Source organism: Balaenoptera ricei, chromosome 6 (assembly GCF_028023285.1).
Source record: "Balaenoptera ricei isolate mBalRic1 chromosome 6, mBalRic1.hap2, whole genome shotgun sequence".
Classification (NCBI taxonomy): domain Eukaryota; kingdom Metazoa; phylum Chordata; class Mammalia; order Artiodactyla; family Balaenopteridae; genus Balaenoptera; species Balaenoptera ricei.
In genome coordinates, this window is record NC_082644.1 from 105142964 (window position 1) to 105167114 (window position 24151).

Consider the following 24151-nt stretch of genomic DNA (forward strand, 5'->3'; position numbering starts at 1 on the left):
AGAACTGGAAATGTTTCCATGCTGAACGTCCTGTTTTAGAACTGACAATGCCTCTGGGCTCTGAAATACAGATCACGATGCTTCAGGATTCATATCTGAAGCTGGCAATGCCTCAGGATTTTCATCTTGTGCTGGCAGTATCTCTGGGTTTCGATCCAGAGTTGAGTGAACATTCTGGTTGAAGCTAACAGCATCCTCTTGATCTGATCCAGAGTCAATGCTGCTTTTATATCCTGACCTAGAATTCATGAAATGTTGTTAATTGCTTTCAGTACAAATTTTTTAAAAAAGAGATTTGGAAACACAGAAAGTTAGCAATGTGTTTTTAAAAATATAATGTGTTCAGAACTGTGTTTGCAGCAAGATTCTACATCTTGAACTTTATCCTTCATGCCTCTGTTATTGACATCATCTGGGAAACTGGGTTTGTCATGGCTCAGCTGTGGCCCAGTTTTTCTCCTTCTCTTGCCTTTTTTTCTCCAGCCCCTGCTCTTCAGAGCCCACTTGACATTAAGATTCTGCATTTCAGGCCCGGCCCTTGGGCATGGACTGTCCCTCCTTTTCCATGCCCCTCTCAACCTGAACGGACCTCGAATACGGAACCCACCACGCTGTTGTGTGGGTGTTTGCTGGGACAATCCTTTACCCTCCATCACATCCCCCCAGGGGTCTGGGCGCTCTTTGGGAGAAGGGATTTTATCTTTATTGCCTTTTTTCCCCCTCTGGGATCCATTTTCCTCATATAGACCATGGGAGATAAAGAACCTAACTCGTAATAAGTGCTGTGTAAGTGTACATTGAATAAGTGCATGAATGAATGAATGAGTTAGTGAGAGAGGAATATAAGAAAAATTTGAGCTTTGGCTGGAAGAAAATTTGTCTTCCACAAGAAAACTGAGATCTCTGGGAACCCCCAAACCCCTGTCCCTCAACCCTAAAGAATTTTAAGAAGGTCCTGCAACCCACTCTTCTAACCCTGTCAGCATCTTACTGTCGGAGGAGACGCATGTGCCATGAAGTCACCCACGGACCATCTGGCCGGGGATCCCGTGTCCCTCCTCTGCTGCGGGAGATTACGTAAGCTGGACAGCAGCCTCCAGATGTTAGCAGTGTCTGCTCATTTCTTTCCTCCCTTTTCAGCAACAATAATAATAATTAAAACAAACACAGGCCTCATCCCCTCCCCGCACCCCTGAAATTACAAACAGGTGGGCCCAGATGCTCTTCCCCTCCACAGGCCGAGTCTCGAAGTCGGGTCCCGAGCCTCGGCAAGGCCTGCCCTGCCCTGAGCTGGCCAGCCAGACCAGCTGCCCCAGGCCCCAGAGCGGGTACATGGCCGTGTCATGAGAAGGGCCTGTGCTGGACTTTCCCTCTTTCTGGCTCCCACCCCCAAAGCCTTGGCCTCCAACTTAAATGGATGTATTTTGGAGAACTAGGTGGCTTAAGAGATTAGTAATGAGATCCCAGGTCTTTCAGTGCCGGGTCAGGAGTTCAGAGGCAGGCCTGGGTGACTAGTGAATGGCGTAATTACAGGGAGATGGGGAGCAGGCCTGCGGAGGGCCCGTGTGAAATGAGCCCGGCCAGGCCTTTAAAGGGACGAGTTGTCAGCTGCACAAAAGCCGACCGCCACATCCGACACTAATCACTCTCCCCTGTTAGAGGATTTACTAGCTGGAGGAGCCCGAGCCCCCTGGCCAGCGCCTCCTCAGAACGGGTGTCTGGGTTCCGGTGATGAGCACGGCCCGATGCCCGGCTCTGCTGTCTGTGAGATCGGAGATGACGCCGACCCCATGGGGTGGAGTGGTGAGAACTCGCGTTTCATACAAACTCAATGGCTGACCTGTGTCCTTATTTTAATTATGGCCCCCACTGCCATGGTGGTGATTATTTCGTCCTCTCCCTCGGCTTCAGTTTTCCCACCTGTAAACGGGTAATAGGAATCTCCCCTTCACAAAGGACACAAGGATGGGCTTGACGGAGGTGAAGGCAGCTGGGTGCTTCCCGTCACCACTGTTGCCGCTGCCGTTCCCAGCATCAGCACTTACACTAGGTGGGCCTGTTTCCTCATCTGTGTCGTAGGAGGCAGCCTTACAGTAACACAGGCAGGAATCAGACCCGGACTTCACATTCCTGACAGCTGCAGCTTTGGGGTGCCATTTATGCCCTTTGAACCTCGGGCGCGTTACCTGTAGGGTAAGCGAGGATGGCAGTTCCTGCCTTACACAAGAAGGAGAGGCTCTGTACTTGGAACACAGTCGCTGGTTTAAGTGTGTTGGCAAAGAAACACACTTTGTCTTTGCCGTTTATCATGGATGCTTTCTCAGGCCTCTTGCATACATTTTTCCCTTGGAAGAGGGTTAGAACATCCAATTTCTGTCCCCTAGAAATCCTGAGCTTCTGTCTATAAAATTAAGCCACTGAGTGAGCAGTCCCCATCAATCCTATGACTCTGAACCATTTCTTTTTTTTTTTTTTTTAATTTTTATTTATTTATTTATTTATTTATTTATTTATTTATGGCTGTGTTGGGTCTTCGTTTCTGTGCGAGGGCTTTCTCTAGTTGCGGCAAGCGGGGGCCACTCCTCATCGCGGTGCGCGGGCCTCTCACTATCGCGGCCTCTCTTGTTGCGGAGCACAGGCTTCAGACGCGCAGGCTCAGTAATTGTGGCTCACGGGCCCAGTTGCTCCGCGGCATGTGGGATCCTCCCAGACCATGGCTCGAACCCGTGTCCCCTGCATTGGCAGGCAGACTCTCAACCGCTGTGCCACCAGGGAAGCCCCATTTCTTTTTTAAGAAATTTAGTTTCTCCACCTGTAAAAATGTCAGTATGCTGCGGAACAGTGGTGTCTTAAATGATTTCTTTGCTCCTTTCGCCTTGAGAGCCTAGGCTTCTTTTCCATGACCATTTGATCAGGCCAGGAGTTTGAACCCCAAACCACAGGATTCTAGATGTGTGGGGAGGTGCAGGCCAGGAGGGTATTAGACCCCTAAGGAGTGTGAAACGCCTGATGTGTTAGGGACAGACCCTGGGAGCAATGAGGTACTAATCACCCCAGAGCTGAGCCCCAAGGCTGGAGGGCATCTAATGCCGGGGTATCTTATCTGGAAGTGTCTCCTGGGTGGAGGCCGTGAGGTCTGCTGCTATTTCCAGATCGCTGGGTGGGAGGAGGAGGTATCCCTACATTCCATGCGCCGCGGGCCCTGTGCACAGGAAATGCTTCTTTGCTTGATTGTCTGTCCGTGCCAAATAATAAATCCTAAAATTGAAACAGGCAACCCAGCCTTCCCCCTCCCTTCTATCTTTTTATGGCAGGTATCAAAGGGGAAACTGCTCTAGGGGCCTAGGAAAAGTGATCATTGTTTCTAATGGTCACTAAAGAAAGCCTGGCTTTTCTTCCTTCCTTTCTCTCTCTCTGTCTCTCTTTCTCTCTCTCTCTGTCTGTCTCTCTCACTATTAAGTGTGTAAAAAGGAGGTTGGAGGAAGGGATTGAAAGTGTGTGCGCCCGCGCACACACACGTGTTATGTAATGTTAACCCTCGGTTGCCCTTAAAGTTTTTTTTGTTGTCGTTGTCATATTCAGAGGGTCAGTTTGGAGTCAGGGGCATAGGAAGGAGGTCAGATTGGGCAGAGGAGTGGGGAGAAGAACCCAGGTGGGAGAGGACTACAGTACTCCCAGCCGGTGAAAGAGGCCCTGAGCCGGAGTCGGAGCGTTTGGATGCCTGTGTCCATGTCACCTTAATGGACACCGGGTATGTGGGGCACATGTTAGAAGCCTGATATATAGTAAAGGATCAATAACATTTATTGTGGTTTTTGTTAGTTCATTCAACTAAATATTTGCTTAGCGCCTACTCCAGGCCTTCCTCTGCTCTTAGTATTGAAGATATAACAAGTAAGACCTCATTCCTGCCCTCAATGCGCTAACAGCCAAGTTCGAGGATTGCACATAGGGTAATCCTAACCCATCGTGAGTGGCTTAACATTTTGTTAAGATGGTTTCAGGGGTCTACACTCAGGGGAGCAGCAGGCACTGTTTAATGATATCTGTCCTGGGCAAGAGATGGGGGAACGGCAGCACTGATCCCATGTGTTTGCCTCAACCGGTCCGCTGGGCTCAAGGGCCCTTGTACTTCCTTTAGCTATCACTAAGGAAGGCACTGTCCTCGAAGCTCATGCATGTAGACACATGGACAGATGAGAAACCACAGTGCAGTGTGTTGCACAAAGGCTGTGACAGAGAGTTCTCGGAAAGTCCAGCCACAGGGTGGGAAGAGGACGGACTTTGAGTCAGACCACTTGACTTTGACCTCTCAGCCATAGGGGAGTGACCAATGCCTTCCAGACCTCAGAGTCCTTATCTCTACAAGAGGGACAAAAACCGCCTATTCCTCAGGGTTATTATGAGGGCCACAGGAGATAATACACGGGCAGCGCCAGTACTGGGAGACTGTCCCGAAGAGTTGGTGCCCTTTCCCTCCCCCACAGGAGCTCTGAGGAGGGGGCAGTACGTTCTTGAAGGAACTGCCAAGCCAGCTTTACAGAGGTGGCTTTATTTCACCTGGACCCCTCTGTGTCCCGGTCTCCTGAGGCAGGCTTTCCCTCCTGCAGTCTTCATATCAAGGAACCCTGCCCACCTCTTCAACCTTGCAATTCTTGGGGAAATAACTTGGCATTGAACCTGTAAACCTGAGGTTAAAATGTGGCCTAAGTAGAAATATTCGGAAACACTGCCTGGGGACCGTGTGTGTGTGTGTGTGTGTGTGTGTGTGTATGTGTATGCGTGTGTGTGCGTGCGTGTGTGTGGGTGTGTATGAGTGTGTGTGGGTGTGCGTGTGTGTGGTGTGTGTGCGCGTGCGCGTGTGTGTATGCGTGTGTGTTTGTGTATGTGTGTGTGTATGCGTGTGTGTGTATGCGTGTGTGTGTGCGTGTGTGTATGCATGTGTGTGTGCGCGTGTGTGTGCGTGTGTGTATGCGTGTGTGCATATGCGTGTGTGTGTATGTGTGTGTGCGTATGCGTGTGTGTGTGTATGCGTGTGTGTGCGTGTGCGCTCTCGTGCACGCACTCCTACGCTAATGTGTATTGTTATTGTCAGCATGCACCCCACCCTCCCCACTCCCTATTCCTTTTCCTCTTTTTCTGTGAGGCCCATTCCCAGGTCCCTTTGAATTGAAAGAGGAAATTGGAGAGGATGGGCTAGAGGTTTGACGAGCACTTCCTCCCTCCTGTGATTGACAAAAGGGCATGTAAATCTGTAAAAGTGAAATTCAATAGAAACCTCAAGGCATCTCCCCTGTGTGGGAAAATACCAGAACTCCCACTCCCCCTCTTCTCTCTCCATCCCCCGCCTTTGTGTACATCGTGTGTGGGTGGAAGATAAACTGGATTTAAAAAACCCTTTGAAAGCAAGACATCGTTAACTCCTCTAATTGAAAGCAGTCTTCTGCAAGGGGGGAAGTTTGGAGGCGGGTGCTGGATGTAGTGGCTGGCGGTGCCTGGGGTGGACGAAAGGGCCCAAGTCCTGGGGCCACAGAGGCCTCTGCTGCTGTCAGCCGAGGCCCGTCCCAGGGGACCCTACAGCGTTCTTTCAAGCCAGTCTCTCTGTTCCCCACTGAGCTCTGTCCCCCACCTGTCTATCAGATGTGATGGCAAGAATCAGGTCTCGGAGGAGCTTCCCAGCTCAAACATCCAATGATGTCAAAACTTTGGGAGAAGAACTTCCAGCTCTTCTGCAGCATGCACAAAAAGAAAAGAAAAATAAAACAGGAAACACATTGCTGGAATGGCTGCAGTAAACGTTTAGGTTACTTCTCCAGTTGTCTTAGACAGAAAAGGTGGCTGTGATATTAGTTAGCTTCTGGCCTCAGAGTATCAGAGACATGAGATCCATGAGTCAGCTCAGGCCCACAGGAGGATCACACTTCACTGCAGAATCAAGACTCTCTTCAGCAGCCCTCACTGGAAGAAGCTGGACGTCAAAAGCTGGCAGAATGTCAGAACAGAAAAGCCCTTTGGGGATCCATCTTACTCTGTCCTTCTACAAGTGGGGAGGATGAGTGTCAGAGGAAGCCAGCCATTGAGTCAGCTCTAGGAGGCAGGTCCCGGAGCCTGGCGATCTTGGGCTCTTTCAGCCAACAGGCCCTCCCCAGGGCAGAGCTGTAAGGCCCTGCTTTTGTCTGCTGAAGAGGCTTCCCGGAGAAGCAACAAAAAAAATTCCCAAGTCCGTCCTCCGCAACAGCCCTGAGCAATGTGTAGGCAGACCCTTTTCAAGTTGCATCTACAGGTAAGAGTGGAGTTTGCGCCTGGATTTGAATCCTGGTTCTACTAACTAGTTGTGTGACCTTAGGTGAACTACTGGGCTTCAATTTCCTTATCTATTAAATGGGTATAATTATTTATACTATATTTATATAATAGAAATATATTATATTTGTAATATATTTATAATATATATTTATAGTATAAATATATTATATTTATAAGTATAAGCATATTATATTTATATTATAAATACAAGTATATTATACTTATATTTCCTTATCTATTAAATGGGTATAATATTTATATTTATATAATTTAAATATATTATATTTGTAATATATTTATAATATATATTTATATTATACATATAAGTATATTATAGTTATATCATAAATATAGGTATATTTATATTATAAATATATTATATTTATATTTATATTTCCTTATCTATTAAATGGGTATAATAACAGTACCTATCTCACAGAGTTGAAGGTTGCGTGATCTCGTGCATATGGAGTCCTGGAAGCAGTGGCCAGCATAGAACAGGCAGTCCGTATGGTGTACACTGCTATTGTGATTGTTGTTAGAGGTACTGGGTACCTCTTGTGTCCTGTGTGCTGGGCAATCTGCTAGGATTTATTTGAGGATGAATAAAACGTGGTTCTCACCTTGGAAGCCTTCAGGGTTTAAAGGGATAAGACTGCGCTCTAAACAACTATAATCCAACTTGACAAGTGCTGTAACTGAGGTATATATAAAGAACTATATGGACACATCAGAGGGAGCGATTAATTCTGCCTGGGGGGCGAGCCACAGCTTTCCGAGGAGGGCTGATATTTGAGACTGGCTTTGAAGTGTGTGTAGTATTTCACGGAATGGGCCGTCCACTGCAGTGGGGTGGAAATCTGGGCACAACCTCACAGTGGTGGAGTCCACGGCGTGTTGGGGGGAAGGGTCGTCCAGCGGGAAGCGAGCACCCCGGTGTACTTGCATGGGTGCCTGCCCGCAGCGTGAGGCCAGAGCGCAGCTGGCTGTGAACGTGGGGGTGTGGCTGGAACCAGCTCCCGAAGGCCTTTGTAAGCCGCGTCTAGGAAATTCTCCATCCTGTGGTCCACGGACAGCCGTGGAGGGTGGGATAAGTAGCAAGGCGATGTGATGAGTTTTTCACTCTGGGAAGTTAATTATGGGGACCTTTGGAGCAGGGAGAGTGCAGTGTGTGGAGTGACTAGAGACGAAGAGAGTGGTCATCGGTACCCTCTTCTCCATCAGCGGAAGCGGAGGTTTTAACCAAGACGACAACAGTCGTGGTGCCACGTGATTGAGTACACAGAACGTGGAATCGGAGGAATCAGAGTCCAGCATCGGTTCTCATACACAACTGGATATATGACCTTGAGTTAGTTAAAGCTTCTTTGCCTCATTTCCTCATCGGAAAAATGGGATAATTCCAACCTCACAGAGTAATTGAGAGGATTAAATGATACTGTGACCGTGAGACCTTGGTGGATAGTATTACTGTGGGTGTCCTTAAGCGCCGGGGACAACCACTGCACCTCACAGATGGGGAGACAGGGTGGGAGAGATGTCCAGCTAATAAGTGACAGCCAGAGCCAGCCCAGGTCCCCTGTGTCTCTTGTTTGGTATTTGAAGTAAGCACAGATATCTCTGAAGATGACAGAGAGTCTAAGGGAGTGCGCTAAAGATGAGACTTTCCCCCTCAAGGTCAAGGGGAAAACGGGGTTGCTCGCCCCTTGGTTCCTGCAGGCCCTAAGATGGGGATGAAAGGCAGTGACCTTCTCAGCCTCCATCCAAGACGCAGGGCTGGGCTTCCTGCAGAAGAGAGCGACATGGGCACCAGAATTCCTGCCATGAATTCTTGGGGGAGGGGTAGAAATCTCACTGGAGATGGTTCTACACAACAAAGGTAGGATTTAGAGGGTGCAGAACATAGGCGAGGGCAGGGCATCAGTTCTGGGAACCAGAAAAATTTGTATTTTCATATTAATTTTGCCACTTACTTGCTGTCTTATAGTGTGCAAGACACCTGCCCTCCCTTGACCACTGAAAAGGGAACGGTCTCAGCAGATAACCTATTTAAGTCCTTCTAACTCTAAAACTCTAAAATAAGGAAGCGTGTAAGTGTTGGCTGCTTAGGGAAAAGAGTAGGAGAAAGTGCAGCCAGACATCTTCCCCTGGCTGTTGGGAAGAATCTGTCCAAAGGTAAACTGGGCTGTTTATAAATGGAAGTGAGTTCTCTCTGTCCATGAAGTATTCAGGAAGATGCTGGGTAATTCCTCCTCCAACCCTGAAAAGACCTAAGTGAGGGTGCTTGCCAGCCCAACCACATCTGCTCTTTGCCTAGCAACATTATATGAATTTCTCTTTTTGCCCCTTCACTGGATCATTTATTTATTAATGTATTCAATAATTCAGTAAATATCAATATCTTAGTCATTCAAAACAATATTTGTTTTATTTCATTTTATGGTGATGAGAACACTTTAAAAGAAATCTACCCTCTTAAGTTTTTATGTGTACAGTACAATATTATTGACTATAGATACAATGCTGTACAGCAGATCTTTAAAATTTAATCATCTTTCTTAACTGAAACTTTTTGTTGATTTATACATTGATTAGCAACTCCTTTTTTCCTCTCCCCGCAGCCTCTGGCAGCTACCATTCCACTGTTTGATTCAATGGGTTTGACTATTTTAGATACCTCATAGAAGTGGAATCATGCAGTATTTGTCCTTTTGTGACTGCCTTGTTGCACTTAGGAGAATAACCTCAGGATTCATCTGTGTAGTCATATATGGCGGGATTTCCTTCTTTTTAAAGGCTTAATAATATTCCATTGCATGCGTATACCAAATTTAGTTTATCCATTTATCTGTTGATGACATTTAGGTTGTTCCCACATCTTGGCTATTGTGAATAATGCTGCAACGAACATGGGAGTAGGCAGTGCAGAAAGATTAGTTTCAGCTAGAGAAGACCCCCTCCTTATCTTTCTAGAAGAACCTGAAGCCTAGAGGCTGCCAATATGTTTCTAGAGGCTCCGTGATGTATTCCACAAACCAGTGAGTGATGTGAAGGGAAGGAGGAGATCTTGTTCATAGCAGCATGACAGAGAGGCCAAAAAGGTTACTCTTATCACCCCCCTGACGTCTCTGGGGCTGGGGGCGGCAAGGTAAAGCCCTTGGCGTCATGTGAAGGATTTGTGTGTCAGAGAATGGGAGGTAGAGCAGAACGGCTCTGCCTGGGATTTGAGAGAGGTGCAGATTGGGAAGGGAGAGGGAGTGGGAGAGCTTGGACAGGTCACTGAAGAAACTGGGCGAAGGTGATGGTGAGTGAGGAGGAACCTGGGGTGATGGTGTGAGAGCTTGAGTCCACATGGGGTGTGCGATGTAACTCTCCTGCTCGTTCCCCCACAAAATGTTCAGTAAAGTCTACACTGCTCAGTAATATTTTATGGAATTGGATTTGCTTTTTTAGAAGGTGCAGAAAAGTGGGTGGATGAAAGCAGGGCATCCCCACAGAATCAGGTACCTTGGGATCACACTTAGGTGTGTGACCATCCTTTTGGCCAAAGGCAAGGCTCTTTTCCTCTCAGAGAGAGCCTGGTGTGCCATACGTCTTCCATAAATGGCTGCTGAATGAGCAAATTCATGCAAGGTCTATAAAAGCTGGGGGCTTGTGAGTGTTTGCAGCCTTCCCGCACCTCCCCAGGAACACAGATGGTTTTAAGATCAGCTGGGGCTTTGGGCAAAGGTTCAGCTGGATTTGTTTGTTCCTCTCTGATCTACTTTGACTGTCCCTGGTCAGGATCGCAGCCAGCCTGAAACAAACACAAAACTAAGTAGGAAACCAGGAGAATAAAATAACAGCAGCACGTTCCTCTGAAGTCCTGTCTAGTGCTGATAGAGCTGACAAGATAAGAGGAAACTGTGTTTAAGTAGCAAGAGGGCTTTGTTCAAGTCCGAGACTTCTCTGACTGTGAATGCTGTAGATGCAGAGATAAACCCCCTGCTCTAGCCCTCCAGAGATGTGCTCCACCACTCTCTGCTGGGGGACAGGCAGCTAAGAACACAAGGGGAAAGAATTTCAAGATGATACATGTCAAATTGCTGGCCCGGATTTCAAATGCCATAGATAGTTTATGCAAAGTCTCGCACTGTTGTAAAAATGTAACACAATCCCCTGGCAGATCTGCATGAGCTCAGTCTCAGTTGTTTTCGAGAAAAAATAAATAAACTTGAAACACGTCTTCCAGCCCATTAAAGTGGCTTGTTTTACCCACAGTCTCCTCGGTATTAGGCTTCTAGAGATTTGAGTAACCGAAGCCGACACCTCATTCCTGGCCAGTGAGATGGCTGATTCTTGGCACTTTCACTCTCCTTAGGACGTTACCTATGACGTTCAGGAAACTAATACTGTATTCCCAGGACCCACTGACACCTTGGGGAGGGGGGAGGGAAACTTTGGCAATGAACAAGTTTCAGTACTTTTCAATGTTTTGAAAGCAGTGAAGCTCTTATGAAACATTACAAGGCAGCTTGATATATAAAAGAGTTGAGTGAAGATGCGCTGGTTGAAACAACGGAGCAGAAGCTAAGTACATCTTCTCACATCCTGACCCTCAGACTGACATCTCCAAGCAGCCCTAGGACTCCATAGGCAACACCTTGAAAACCTATGACCCAATCCAACATTCAGATGTGAAAGGTAAACTGAGGTCCGCAGAGTGGGGATAACTAGTCCACAATCACACATCAAATTGTGAGGGAGTTTGAACCAGAACCAAGTCTCTAATCCAGCTCACCATGGCAGAACTCCCCAGGTGACAAAAAACTTTTCTTCTTCTGTCTGAGGTTTCAAGAGTAAACTGAAGATGTTAACTTTAAGGGAAATTGGGTAAAGCATATATGGAATTCTTGGTATTACCTTTGCGAGTTTCCTGTAAATATAAAATTACTCCGAAACAAAAAGTTTATTTTTAAAAAAAGCATTGCATCTTGCAATTGTGGATTACAGGACAGCCGTGTGTTTTAGCTTGACTTTGATTAGTGAATTTGATGTGTAACTCTTCCATGCTATTTTTAATTCTTCTACACTCATGTATATGAATCCCTGGGTATAGTCTTGCTTTGCATGATTTTTATAAATAGCGTCATAATACACTTACACCTTGTTCTTTTTTAGTCACTCAGTGTTATGCTTTTGCAATCTCCCCATGTTGAGATCTATGAACTCACAAATAGGGCTTCCATTTTGCTTGGCCAGGGTCCATACTGAACCAGGTGTTAAATATTGTTAGGATCATCGCTACATTTGAATCTCATTCAGTCCTCTTCATATTCTTTTGCTTACAGAATCCTATCATATGAATATATCATATTTTATTCATCCCTTCTTCAACAGGTGAACATATAAACTCTCCCTAATCTTTTGCTACTATAGATATGGCTGGAATGGATAGTCTTGATCCTTGTATATGTATTTTTTTCCTTTTCTTTTTGTTTGTTGTACATGTGTATGTTTGTTTTACATGATTGAGATTAGATTATCTCACTTTTTTTCATAGCTTATAAGACCTTAGAGTTCTTTAGGTTGGCCTTACTTTTCAGATGCGTAGCCTGAGACCCGCAGGTGTGGAATGACAGGCCCAAATTCCCGGGGAAGATTGGAGAGAGGAGCCGCATTAGAGGTCGGAGGGAAAGCTCTAATTTGGGATGACCTTCTGCAAAAAGTCTGACCAATCTCAAGAACACCTCGGCTGTTCCTCTCCTTTTCCATCATAGCTCTTTTCTAGTCTACAATTTATAGTAATGTATGCATATGTGATTACTTGATGAATGTCTGTACACACTGTCACTCTAAGGTCCGTAGCATCTGACCCGTCTGCCGTCTTGTCCCAGAGTACTCGGCAAATAGCAGTTACTCAATAAATGTTATTGGAATGAATGATTGAACCAATGGAATGAAATGACATTTGGATACACAAGATACTCCTCAGTTTGAACAATACTACTTGTCTATACATGCTTCATGTTTCTTTTAATACAATTTGATATATCTATCGTTGAGAATGAATGTGTGTGTGTGTGTATATGCAAATCTATACAAATGGTAGAGCTGATTTTCTCTGGGGAAAGCAAATGCTCACATTGTCATAGTCTTTGTTCTGTCATTAATATAACTCTGAGCACAATTGACGGATTTGCTCTAAAGTGGTCTGCTTGGTATTCAAGAGTCTGTGAGATCCAAGCCCTCAGGCCTGCCTTTGATGCCACTTTGCCCAAGCTCTGTTACACCAGGCAGCTTGTCACTAATCGTTCTGGGCTTCTGCTTTCCTCTGAGTCCTTGCTTGTATTCCCTGCATGTGCAATGCCCTTCCCTTCGTAGCTACCCTGTTCTTCCAGACCCAACTCAACGTCAACTCTTCCAGGACTCGTCCCCACGAGAATGTCTCTGACATCTCTACCACCAAAACGTGTTATCTGTCCTTTCCTTAATAACACTGAAGATTTTCTCTTCTACATTAGAATGTGGGCTCCTGGAATAGACTCTTGTCAGTTCATCCCTATTTCTTCCTGCAGTGTCAAGGACGAAATAGGCGGATAGTAAAGTTTTGTCAAGTTGAATTTAACTCAACCTCTGAGACCCTCTGAAACATTTGTTTCCCTTTATCTTTTTCCAGGTGTGTCGAACCAAGGTGATAGATCTCAGTGAAGGCATTTCCCAGCATGCGTGGTACCCTTGCACCGTCAGCTACCCGTACTCCCAGCTGGCTCAGACCACTTTCTGGCTCCGGGTAAGTCAAAGCTTTGAGAGCCTTAGATTCTCCAGCAGTGGCCCCCAGGAGGCACTGCCTCCTGTGACCCTTTCTCAAGATGGCTTTGTCTACCCACTGAGGGTGTTAATTGTAAGGACAGAGAAGAAAACACTTAGCAGCGGGATGCTTCCTGGAATGGAATCCCTTAATTGCTCATGGGATGCCTTCAGTCACTCTTATTTTGGCCAAGAGTTTTAGATACCATTTATCTGCCTGGAAGACCATCATTGTTCAAGGCCTTTTAAATTGCCTTCTCCTTGAAGTTTTCGCTGACCCCCACAGACAGAAGGGACTGTCCTCTCCCTTTTAGTCCTCCACGTGTGGTCATCTACTGGAGGGCTCTTGTCAAGTGCCCTGGTATTCCATAGCTGTCTACGGGCCCATCTTCCTGACTACGGATTGTGATTGTTTCAAGTTTTGATTTGTGTGTTACTGACCTACATTGAACTCCACCGTCCACAGAAGTGCAAGGGCAAATGTCTTATTTACCTTTGTCTCCTCGGCGCGTAGTACAGAGGTTAGTTAGCATGGAGAAGTGAAGAATAATAATAAGTACCATTTTGCGTGGTTATAATGTATGCCAGACCCCTTACTATCAATATTCTTACTGGAGCCTCCCAGCCATCCTGTGATGTAGCTATTTACGTATCCGTCACTTGGAGGTGAGGGAACTTAGGCCCGGAGCAGCCCAGCCACCAGTGGACGTCACACAGCTTGGCAAGAGCAGAGCCAAGGTTAGAACGATCTCTGACCTCAGAGCCTGTGCTCTTCCTGAGGTTTCACTGCCCACCTGTTCCCATCACGGGACCGCGGTAAGTAGTCCAGCGCCCGAAGTGGAAGATTCTCCTCAAAACCCCCGCCCCGTGGCCGCCTCCACACCGCGTGCCTGGCTGCCTGAGCGAGCCTCCTGTGTCGTCTGCGTTTCAGGCGTACTTTTCTCAGCCAATGGTTGCTGCAGCTGTCATCGTCCACCTGGTGACCGACGGGACCTATTACGGGGATCAGAAGCAGGAAACCATCAGCGTCCAGCTGCTTGATACCAAAGACCAGAGCCACGATCTAGGTGAGCGTTGCCCTCAGGTGCGGCGTGCTCTCGGTACCTGCTTCTGCGTATGCCTGCGGGTGGTTGTTAAGGATCGGCTGAGGATGAGTTCTTCCCTCCCCTTTCCTCTTTCTTGCTTCTCTACTTGCCATTCTGGTTGCCTTCAAATCAGGATGTGTTTGTGTATCCAGAGAAGCCCGAATCTGACAGCCATGGGCATAAGGGGTTTCATGTCAAAGTCCTCCTTTCAGTAGCTCCCTTCTACCCGACGCCTTTACCCTCAGGCATCCCGTGAGATCCTCAGAAGACCCTGGGAAGGAGACTGAGTAAAGGTTCTTTCCCATTATGTGTGTCATCACCCGAGACCCAAAGAGAGGCATGGAGAGGCCCGGGTCACGTGGGAGGAGCCAGCAAGAGAGCAGGGGAGCCAGGGTTTCAGAATCGTGGCCCGCCGCTCTTTACCCTGTAGCCGTGGTGTCCGTGATAGTGAACGAGCCATTGCTTGAGACGTTGTGACCCGTGCAGAGCACAGCACCCAGCGCTCAGGAGGTCCCATCCCCCCCCCACACACTTCCCGGACACCCTGCCCCGTCTACCTGTGGGCAGCCAGGCCAGGAGTTTGGAATTCCAAGCCAGTGCTGAAGTCCAGGCTTCAAAGCTGTGCCCGCACCATTCCACGGGGAGCTCGTTTCAAAGACCCGTAGGAAGCAAGCAGGCAAGGGGTCACTTCAGGGTCAAGCAGAAGCCAAGGCAGGAGGAGGGGTTTTGTTTTGTTTTTAATGTTTACTTATTTGGTTAGTTTTCAAGGCAAGGGGGAACACGTTAATAAGGAAGAAGAAGAAAACCCTTCTGGATTTATCTGGATTCCTGGGAAATGTCCCTAAGTGAGAAGCACATATTTTCATAGCTGTCCTGGCATCGCAAAGGGCTCTGCGGAGAGATTTTCAGAGGAGTAGGGGAGAGTCAGGTTCCAGCGAAGGTCCTTAGATCCTGCTGGTTGATGCCTGGGGTGTCCACATGTCCCTCCCCACTGGGTCTCCTGTCCTGTGTCCTCAGCATCCTGGCACCCCTTGCAGAGGCTCTGCAGCTCTAAGACAGTAGACCACAGAAGGGGACCTGCCGTCCTGGGAGCCTCACGTCCCCGAAGAGCAGGCCTCCCAGGACATGGTTAGGATCGTCCCATTTTTCAGATGCAGGCACTGAGTGTTAGGGGTTTGGTGCATTCACGTAGTAAAGAAGCGGCTAAGCCAAAAATTGAACTGATGTCCATCAAACACCAAAGCCAGCTTCGGTTTTACTGAACTCCCACCCACCCCATCATTCCCTTCCCTCCCCTTCTGATGTACCTTTTCTCCCTGTCCCTCTCCCTCCCCTCTTCCTTTTCGAAGCCTGGGGACTTCTAGAAAGAACTGAGAGCTTCTGAGTGAAGCAAGTTTGGATTTTCCTTGGACTTTATATGGCTTGCTTTTCTGTATCCCTCTGGAAAGCCACCTCCTAATCATGATTCTCTGTCTCCTCTTTGCAGAATGGGTACAGAGGTCCTTACCTCACAAGAGCTGCTCCCAGGTTCCTAGATGAAAAATGAGAGTAGGCTTTTTACCCCGGGAATGACTTATTCCTGTGAATTATTTCCATCATTTTTATGACAGACCGGGAAGGCAGCCTGAAAACTAGCAACTCAGACCAGCAAGCCCTCATGCAATGTGGGAGGGAAGCGAGGGCCAGTGGTGCTTGGCCAAGGGGTGGCCATTTGGGGGAGGGGGAGGGGCTGTGAGCCCTAGGTGAAGGGAAAGCTTAGGGGGCAGTGAGGCAAGGGGATTGGAAAGATTTGGAACCAAGAGAAAAAGGCAGACAAAGAAACTTTCAATCAAACTCAAAATCCCCACTGGCCACCCAATGGTGCTTTTGTGCAGTGACATGAAAGGGTCTGGGGGCTTCGGGAAGGGCCCGTCGGGGAGGGCGTGACTGGCCGTGAGTAATGAGCCTGGCCCCTCGGCCCTCTGTCTCCCCTGACAGGCCTCCATGTTCTGAGCTGCAGGAACAATCCCCTGATTATCCCCGTGGTCCACGACCTCAGCCAGCCCTTCTACCACAGCCAGGCGGTACGTGTGCGCTTCAGTTCACCCTTGGTCGCCATCTCGGGGGTGGCCCTCCGTTCCTTCGACAACTTTGACCCCGTCACCCTGAGCAGCTGCCAGAGAGGGGAGACCTACAGCTCTGCCGAGCAGAGGTAAGGCACCCTGGGTCGGCTCGCCCTGGGCCGTTTTGTAGCCGAGTGGAGAAGAAGGGATTCTGGAACCGGGCAGCCATATGTGTTGCAGTAAAAAGTCTGTGTATTTCTCCCTTCCCTGTCCTCTGGCCTCTGGTCAACTCTGCCTTTGGGCTCGGGAGGCCCACACGTCTCTGAATTCCAGGGGTGAGGGAGGGCAGCAGGAACATGTTGTGGAAAGAAGACCTCCTTCTCCTGGCTTGCAGTCCCAGAGCTGACGGTGGCCTGCGGGATGACCCTGGAAACATCACTTTCCCTCTCTGGGCCTCAGCAGCCTCATTTGAATGAAGAGAGGAGAGGTGGTTTAGCTCTCTTTCAGCTCTGAAATACTGGGATATTCTGCTTCCTAAGTAGCACAGGCAAGAGTCATAACCCTCCTAAATTTAGGGGGTTGCCGGGGGACTACTATTTGCTTCATCCCACTTCACTGTATATTTCAGGGTTGGGTAAACCTCTATGTCTTCCCCACACCTAGCTCCTGAGAGATTCTCCCAGTGGTCTCAGTGTCTGTCTTTTAACTGCATGACATTGCTCCATCAGTACCTTTGATCTGGCATCTGTTAATGCACCTAGTTTGGAGCTAAGAGAGGATGGCTGTCTCCTAGAAAGAATATGAGCTTTAATGATACTCTTACCTGGGTTTGAATCTGCCCCTTCCTGACTGTGTCCTTGGACAAGGCACTTCACTTCTCTGAGTCTCAGTTGTCTGTTTTGGAATAAAAACAGGTGATAATATCTACCCCATAGGGTGGTCGTGAGGATTAAATGGTGCACTGCAGGCAAAAGTGCTCTTACAAACTATTAAGCACTGTGCAAAGGTAATGTATTGATAGAGAGTATTCATCACCACTTTCTGATGTGATGGTGGTGCTTTTCTGCACAGAATTCTGCATAAAGTTCTTAGAGTTGAGCCGGGAGAAGCCTCAGAGCTCATCTGGTACATCCACAGTGTCCAAACTTCCACGTTACCCTCTGGGTTTTCACAAGCGGAAGGACTGGTTCAGGGTCCCACATCATCTCTGACCTTTGTTTAAAGAGTTGGGGTCTCTGTGGGCTCCCCCCGAGCGAGGGCCTCTGAAAGGCAGTTCAGCCCTGACCTGTATACCTGGGAGCAGGAGAGGAAAGAGGAGTGGGGAGGGGGACCCCAGCCTTTCCCACGCCCCTGCTACCACAGAGGACACAAAAGGTGGTTGCAAAACCCACATTGTTTTGCACCCACTGTCTCTAGCTTCTGTCGTACAAAGTCTGTCACAATCCTTCGGAGGCAAAAGAGCTCCTTAAATATCACTCATTGTTGTATTTCACCCTGAGAGGGCTTTTTCATCCCTGGCTCTCCAGGCTATAAAAGTAAGTTAATTCTCAGAACCCAGGGAAACAATGTCGACGGAAAATGCAAATCCATCAGACCTTCTCTGCAATGCTTTCTCATCCTTAGCCAGCCACCAAGACCATCCCCGAGTTCACTGAGCCCAGCACTGGCTTCTTTGAATCCTTAATTAGCAGTTCCCGTGCCCGAAGTAAACAGTAAGAAGTGTCTAACCTTGGAAACAAGTCCATCAATAAGTATGTGTTGAGTTCTTTGACCTGTTGTGGAAAAACACTGAACTGGGGCAGAACGTTGCCCTGTCTCTGGCCGGTGATGGAGCTGGGAGCCAGCCCTTCCTCCTCTCTGGGCTTCAGTCTCCCCACGCGTGAAATGGCGATGGCGATGGATCCGTGTTCTCTGTGGCTCCTTTCAGTTCGAACAGTCTGTGATTCTCAAGAACTAGGAGGGGTGAGAGGGAAGAGGAAGGGACCCACCTTGGCTTCATTATCTTATTTCATTATCACCCCCGTCCAGTGAGGTATAGACAGAGTGAGCGAGTCAAGGCCATCCAGGCAATGGGAGGTAAAATCCTGCTTTGTCTGCCCCTAAGAGCCACACTCTGCCCACCAGGACCAGGCACATCCAGGAGAGAAAAGGATTTTTCACGTGCTCACTTGTGAGCATTTAGTCAGTGAGACTGAGTTAAGTGATGGAGATGCAGCCATCTTGGGATTATCAAAGTCTATGTGTTCTCATTGCAAGGGGCTCTGAAATTATATGTTATATATATTGTTTTGTCCTGACGCTAACCTGATCCCTGAAAGCTGCGAGGCTGGAAGAGATTCTTTGGTTCTGCGTCCTCATTTGAGGATGGGAAACCGAAGGTCCTGGTGGGGGAAGTGTTTCCCAGAGTCGCCCAGTGGGTTAGGATGCAGAACCCAATGGCGTTGGAATCCAGTTCTCAGGACTTGCAGGTCAAAGCTCTTGCCTCCTCATCAGAGGTGTCAGAACAGCTGTGTCCCGGAGGCCAGACTAGGCCACAAACAACTTGTGTTTGTTTGGCCCTCATTCGGCCCCTTCTTTAATTAGTTGTAGCATTTAACTATCAGGAGAGTAAGTATTAAAGACCACAGTTCTTCCTCCTCTTAAACACATCAGAGGATTGGGAAACACCAGGCCCTCCGTCCCGCTCGGCAATGCGGGACGGGAGAACCTGCTCTGGCCGGCAGGTGGTCTCCCACTGGCCACACCCCTCTCGGCTCACCTGGCCACTCAGATGGGCAGCCGGACCCGCAGCTGCTGACTTCGCCTCCCAGGGCTGCACCCAGCACATCACCGGCTCGCTTCTAGAACTGCAATAAGGTAGAAGAGCCTTTTAGGGTCCCTTCCCGCAGGAGCCTCGTTTCTGGGCAGGAAAACGAGTCTCGATCATTCTCTCAGCCTCGCTTCTCTAGCGGTCCTGAAGCTGGTGTGCCAAGAGTAGTTTGCCCTTTGTTCTCCAGTGTTGAGCGTGCTGTCTTTCTGGCTGTCCCCATCTGAGCAGCTCAGAATGATTTATAAACAATCTGCCTGTTGTCTTCGCCACGGCGCGTGGCATGATTGCAGCTAAGCAGGCACAGAAGCTAAGCCGTGGGTCAGGGGACGGAGCCAGGAGAGGAGCCCCCACCAGCCCTTTAACCTCTGGCCTTGCCTGTCCCGGTTGAGGGGTACATACTATCCCCCATTATGCACGACTGGGGGCCCTTTCAGTTGACCGCGGGGGCAGCAGTTAAAGGACTGACTGTGGGATCACTTAAGGACCTACCTCTACATGGAACTTGAGTCTCTAAGTAAATGAATTGAATATGTATAAGAAGAAAAGAAAATTCATAAGTATCTGATTATCTCTGCATGGGGAGAGGGGGTGTTTCCACTTTCACCCAGGCTGTGAGAATTTTATTGGTAAAATTACCTGTGTCCCTTCCCCCACTGGCATCAGCCACTTTCCTCCCTTCTGAGAAATGTCTTCTTTTTTCCCTTTCTTTTGTTATTTTTACTGACAGCCCATCACTGGTATGAAATCCTCCCCCCACTTTTTTTTTTAATGAAGGCAGAGGCTTTTTTGTTTTGTTTTGTTTTCCTTGTTTTGATTTTTGTTTTTGTGTTTCAGAAATGACAGAGCTATGTCAGGGAGTTATTTGGGAGGGGCAGTTGGGGTAATGTTTATCATTTTTGGACAATGTGTTCACACAACCCTTTCCAACTAACGGGACAGCAAAGGGAAGAGCAGGGACTTAGGGACAGACAGGCAGATCCGTGCTGGAATCCTGTCCACGCCGAGTGTCTTTGGACAAGCAATTTAAACTCGCTTAGTCTTAATCTCTTCTTCTCAAAAATGGGAACAATAATACTACCTCATGGAGTTATGGTGAGGATGCTGAGAAGATAACGTAGGTAAAACACAGCTGCCGATACCTGTTACTATTAATTCCTTTTCCCCTTTCCTTCCTGTTCCTGTAGGCCAGGTTTAGACAAATGTGCTGAAAAAGCAGGGACTCCACATTCCCTAAGGTGTGTTCTGGAGGACACTAGTCCTAAGAAACATGCCACAAAGAAAGGTTATCAGAGCTTGGAAAATGATGTGCACACGAGTCCCTTCTGAAAACCCACCATGTGCATTAGAACGTTCAAGGTTCTGAGAAGTCCTGCAATGAAGAAAACTGACTGGTCTCATTGACCCAAAGCTGCCCTCCCCATTAGAGCATAGACCTGTTTGGTCCGGTAACTCATATGACCGTGAGTGTTTTCCTTCACAGTAGAAAGAGCCAGAGGAGAGAGACCGCCTTCTCATGGAGTGTCATAGTTGCTAAAGCATTTCTCATGCCTTGACCTTTCAGCTCTGCAAACACGCTGAGCTCCAGCCTGTGCTGGACCTTTGCACATGCCCTTCACTCTGCCTGGAATTCCTTCTGCCCCAAACCTTTGTATGACTAATCCCTTCCTCTCATCCAGGTCTTAGTTCAGGTGTCCCCGAGGAGGCTTCCCCTGACCGCTCTGTGCGTAGTGTCCTGCCCACCCCTCCCCTAACAGTCACCCTCTATAATGTCACCTGGGTTTTTAGTGCCCTTACAATATGCATCACTATCTAAAACAAGCTTATCGATTACTTTTTTTGGGCACATGTCCTCCCTCCTCAAATACACACGGTGACAGGACTCTTCCACGGTAGCCCTAGTGTTTAGAACAGTGTCTGCTGCGCAGTGAGAGCCCCAGGCAAGTGTGTTGAATGGATGAGCCAGTGGCTGACACGTCCCCTGGTTTTGACAGTCTTGAGAGGTGGATCATTTTATCACCTGCACTTGACAGAGGAGGAAACTGAGGCTCAGGGTGTTACATAACTTTCCAAGATCAAACAACTGATAAATGGCAGAGCTGGGGCTCCCAAATTTGCCCACTTGCTATAAGCCCTAGGTTCTTTCCATTCTAGGAAACCGAGTTTTCCAGTTTATCCTTTTCCTACAAAGAAGAACCTTAATAAGCACAGAAGGAAGGAGGGTGCTGTTTTTATCTTAATGGCCCCGTAGCCCAGAGAAGCCCCAGAGCCATTGTCTTTCAAAAAGGGTTCCCAGAGCCCCCCTGGTGGTCATCAGATGGGAGCCCAGGGACCTCCTGGGAGTGCAAAGCGGAGAACGGCCAAACTGTAAGGTAAAGGTCAGAAGACTGGCTTGGAAGCTGGTAGCTTACAGAGTAAATCTATTTAAATTGGAACCATGTGGCTCTTTCCCCCAGCGCTTACACAACGTGAACAGATGCATTGTTTGGTGTCAAAGACCTCGCGTTGACTCCACAGCTACGGTCTCCGCGTGGAGCACCGCAGAGGCTGTCAGGAGCAGGAAAGAGGGCGGGGAATCAGAACGTCTCAGCAAGTGTCACTTAATCCCACTCACCCTGCCTTTCTGAAAGGGGGGGGGGGGGCGGTGTGTGGAGACCGCAAAGCTCACATCGGTGCGGGTCTGAGACCTGAAGCTAAGGCTTGCCCTTGTCTGCGTATTTTAAAAGTGAATTTGTCTGTGACAAGTTTTAGAGATGTTAGCTCCTCACACCCGCCCCCACACCGCCCACCCCACTTATCCCACTTTAATTCTTACCATACTTTTGAGCAGGGGATAGAGAGTGGGCCTGAGTAACCATGTTCCTATAAAATCCTCAGTGGGGTATCCTGGAAACTGGCACCAAGAAAAGAGTTGGGAATTTCTTCTTAAGTTGGTTTGACCACCCACCACTCCTTGTGTCCTAGATAGAAACAGGAAAAAGAAAGCTTTGAGGCTCTGGATGGCAACCTAGGTGTCTGCGCATACTGTATGCCAGGCGTTGGGTTAGACAGAGTCAGAGGGGCAAGTTAGAGAGAACTGCCTCCTGGAAGCCGTCAGTGTTCAAAATCAGCATCTCAACGTCTGCAAAGTGCTTAAGAGTTATTGCAAGACACTGCCACCATTTGTTTCTTGTTGTTTAGGAAACAGCTATTTCATGCGAGGCATTTTTGTTGGCAGTGGGAAGTATACGGAGGTGAAACAGGCGTTATCTCTACCCTCAGGGAAGCTCTTGTCCAGGTGTGAGTGAGGTTAACAGCAAGGACTTGGGCGGCACACATCTGGATGGGAACTTAAACAAGTAACTTGATCTTGCCGGTCCCCGATTTTTCCAACTGTAAAAATGAATAGCACTTAGCTCATTGGGTTGCCATGAGGGATGGGTGAGCTCATGTATATAAGCAATCGGTGAATAGTCACTAATGTTATTAAGCGTCTGCATGACGGTAATATGAGGGGAAAGATCACCTGAGCACAGGGGTTTTATGTTTTTTCTGTTTCCTTAAGGGTTAGCACACATTCTGGCCCATGGTGGGCACCCAGGACCTGTGTTTTCAACGCATGAAGCAAGAGACCAGGCTTTTAGAGAAAGGAGGGCCCAGAGCAGCAGGGGAACTTGCCTGGGACACGAGAAAGCTTCCTGTAGAAACTTACATGGAGCTCGGACTTGAAGATGAATGGCATGATCTCTGCACAACTTTTCTAACAATTCACAAGTCACTTTACAGTTTATAAAAGACTTCTACTTTCAGTACCTCAGTTGAATCTCACGGACCTATAGGTTGGCTGAATTTGAGAGTACGCTGAAGCTCAGAGAGGTGATGTACTTTGCCGAAGTTAGACAGCTCCTAGGTAATAGAGCATAGATTTAGTCATACCATTAGCTACCATTTATTGAGTGCTTTTGTGTGCCAGGAATTCCACTCTGTGCTTTTGCTGAACTATCTGATTTAATTCTCACAACGACCCTCGGAAGTGAGTACTATTATAAAATATGAAGAGGCTTTCATTCAACTCAGTGCCTGGCAGATAAGAGACTCAAAGAATACTTGCCGTAATCGTAATGATCCCCATTTTGCAGACGGACAAACTGAGGTTCTGCAAGGTTTGAAGATTCATAACATATAAGGTTTTTAAGCTGTAGGATTTGAACTCTGGTTTGTCTGTTTCCATAACTTGTGCTTTTAGTGATAAACTTTGACCACTGCCTCCAGAGTCTTGTTCACTCCCTGTGTCTCCAGTTTCAGCCTCCGGAGATTTGGAGAGGAAGCCCGTGAGGTTTTGTCTTCCAGCTGGAGTGCAGTCATCCTGCAAGAAAGCACCCACTCACCCTCTTGTTTCTTTCCTCCTCAGCTGCGTGCACTTCGCATGTGAGGCCAATGACTGCCCGAAGCTGGCCGTGGAGAACGCTTCTCTCAACTGCTCCAGCAGTGACCGCTACCACGGTGCCCGGTGCACCGTGAGCTGCCGCACGGGCTACGTGCTCCAGATACAGCGGGACGATGAGCTGATCAAAAGCCAGGTGTGCGCAGGTGCCGGGCCCAGAGCTCCTCCCCAGCCCAGGAAAGGCTGAGCGGGTGTGGAACCTGCTCTCTGCTGAATCCTCAGCACTTAAAAGTACTGCTGCCCCATAGTAGATGCTCAATAAATAGGTGTGGATTGAATGAATGAGGGAGTCAATCTGGGATTCCTGTGCAGAGGAACATACAACATGTACCAGAGTCCCCATATAGGTTGCAAATCTGGAAAACCATGGGCTGAGCATGAATTTTGTACTGAAACCATCACAGTCAGAACTCTGCTACAGTTGAATGGGCTGCTTTCAGAAGAGGTGAACCCTCTGTCAGTGAGGTGCTCATTCATTCATTCGAACATCTGCACACTGGGAACCAGATACTATAGTAGGTGCTAGAGAAGAAAGGTCACTGAGCTAAACCTAGTTCCTCCTCTCAAGGAGCTTAGTGACTAGTGACCACGAGCAGAAGATGAGTGAGTGATAGCCTCACAGTGTGCTAAACACTGTAAAGGGAAGTGCAAGGTGTTGTGGAAGCACAGGGGGAGTCAAGGAAAGCTCCCTGGAAGAAGC

The 24151-nt window shown here is 48.1% G+C and overlaps 1 protein-coding gene across 2 annotated transcripts in view; it reads left to right on the plus strand.

Moving 5' to 3' along the window:
- The window catches only part of PAPPA (pappalysin 1), a 254269-nt gene that overhangs the window by 158867 nt on the left and 71251 nt on the right, over positions 1-24151 (plus strand). For both annotated transcript variants that reach the window (XM_059925463.1, XM_059925464.1), the window contains 4 exons: positions 12965-13078; positions 14027-14162; positions 16158-16371; positions 23419-23587. In XM_059925463.1, the coding sequence (XP_059781446.1) occupies positions 12965-13078; positions 14027-14162; positions 16158-16371; positions 23419-23587 (633 nt within the window). The remainder of the gene's footprint in view (positions 1-12964; positions 13079-14026; positions 14163-16157; positions 16372-23418; positions 23588-24151) is intronic.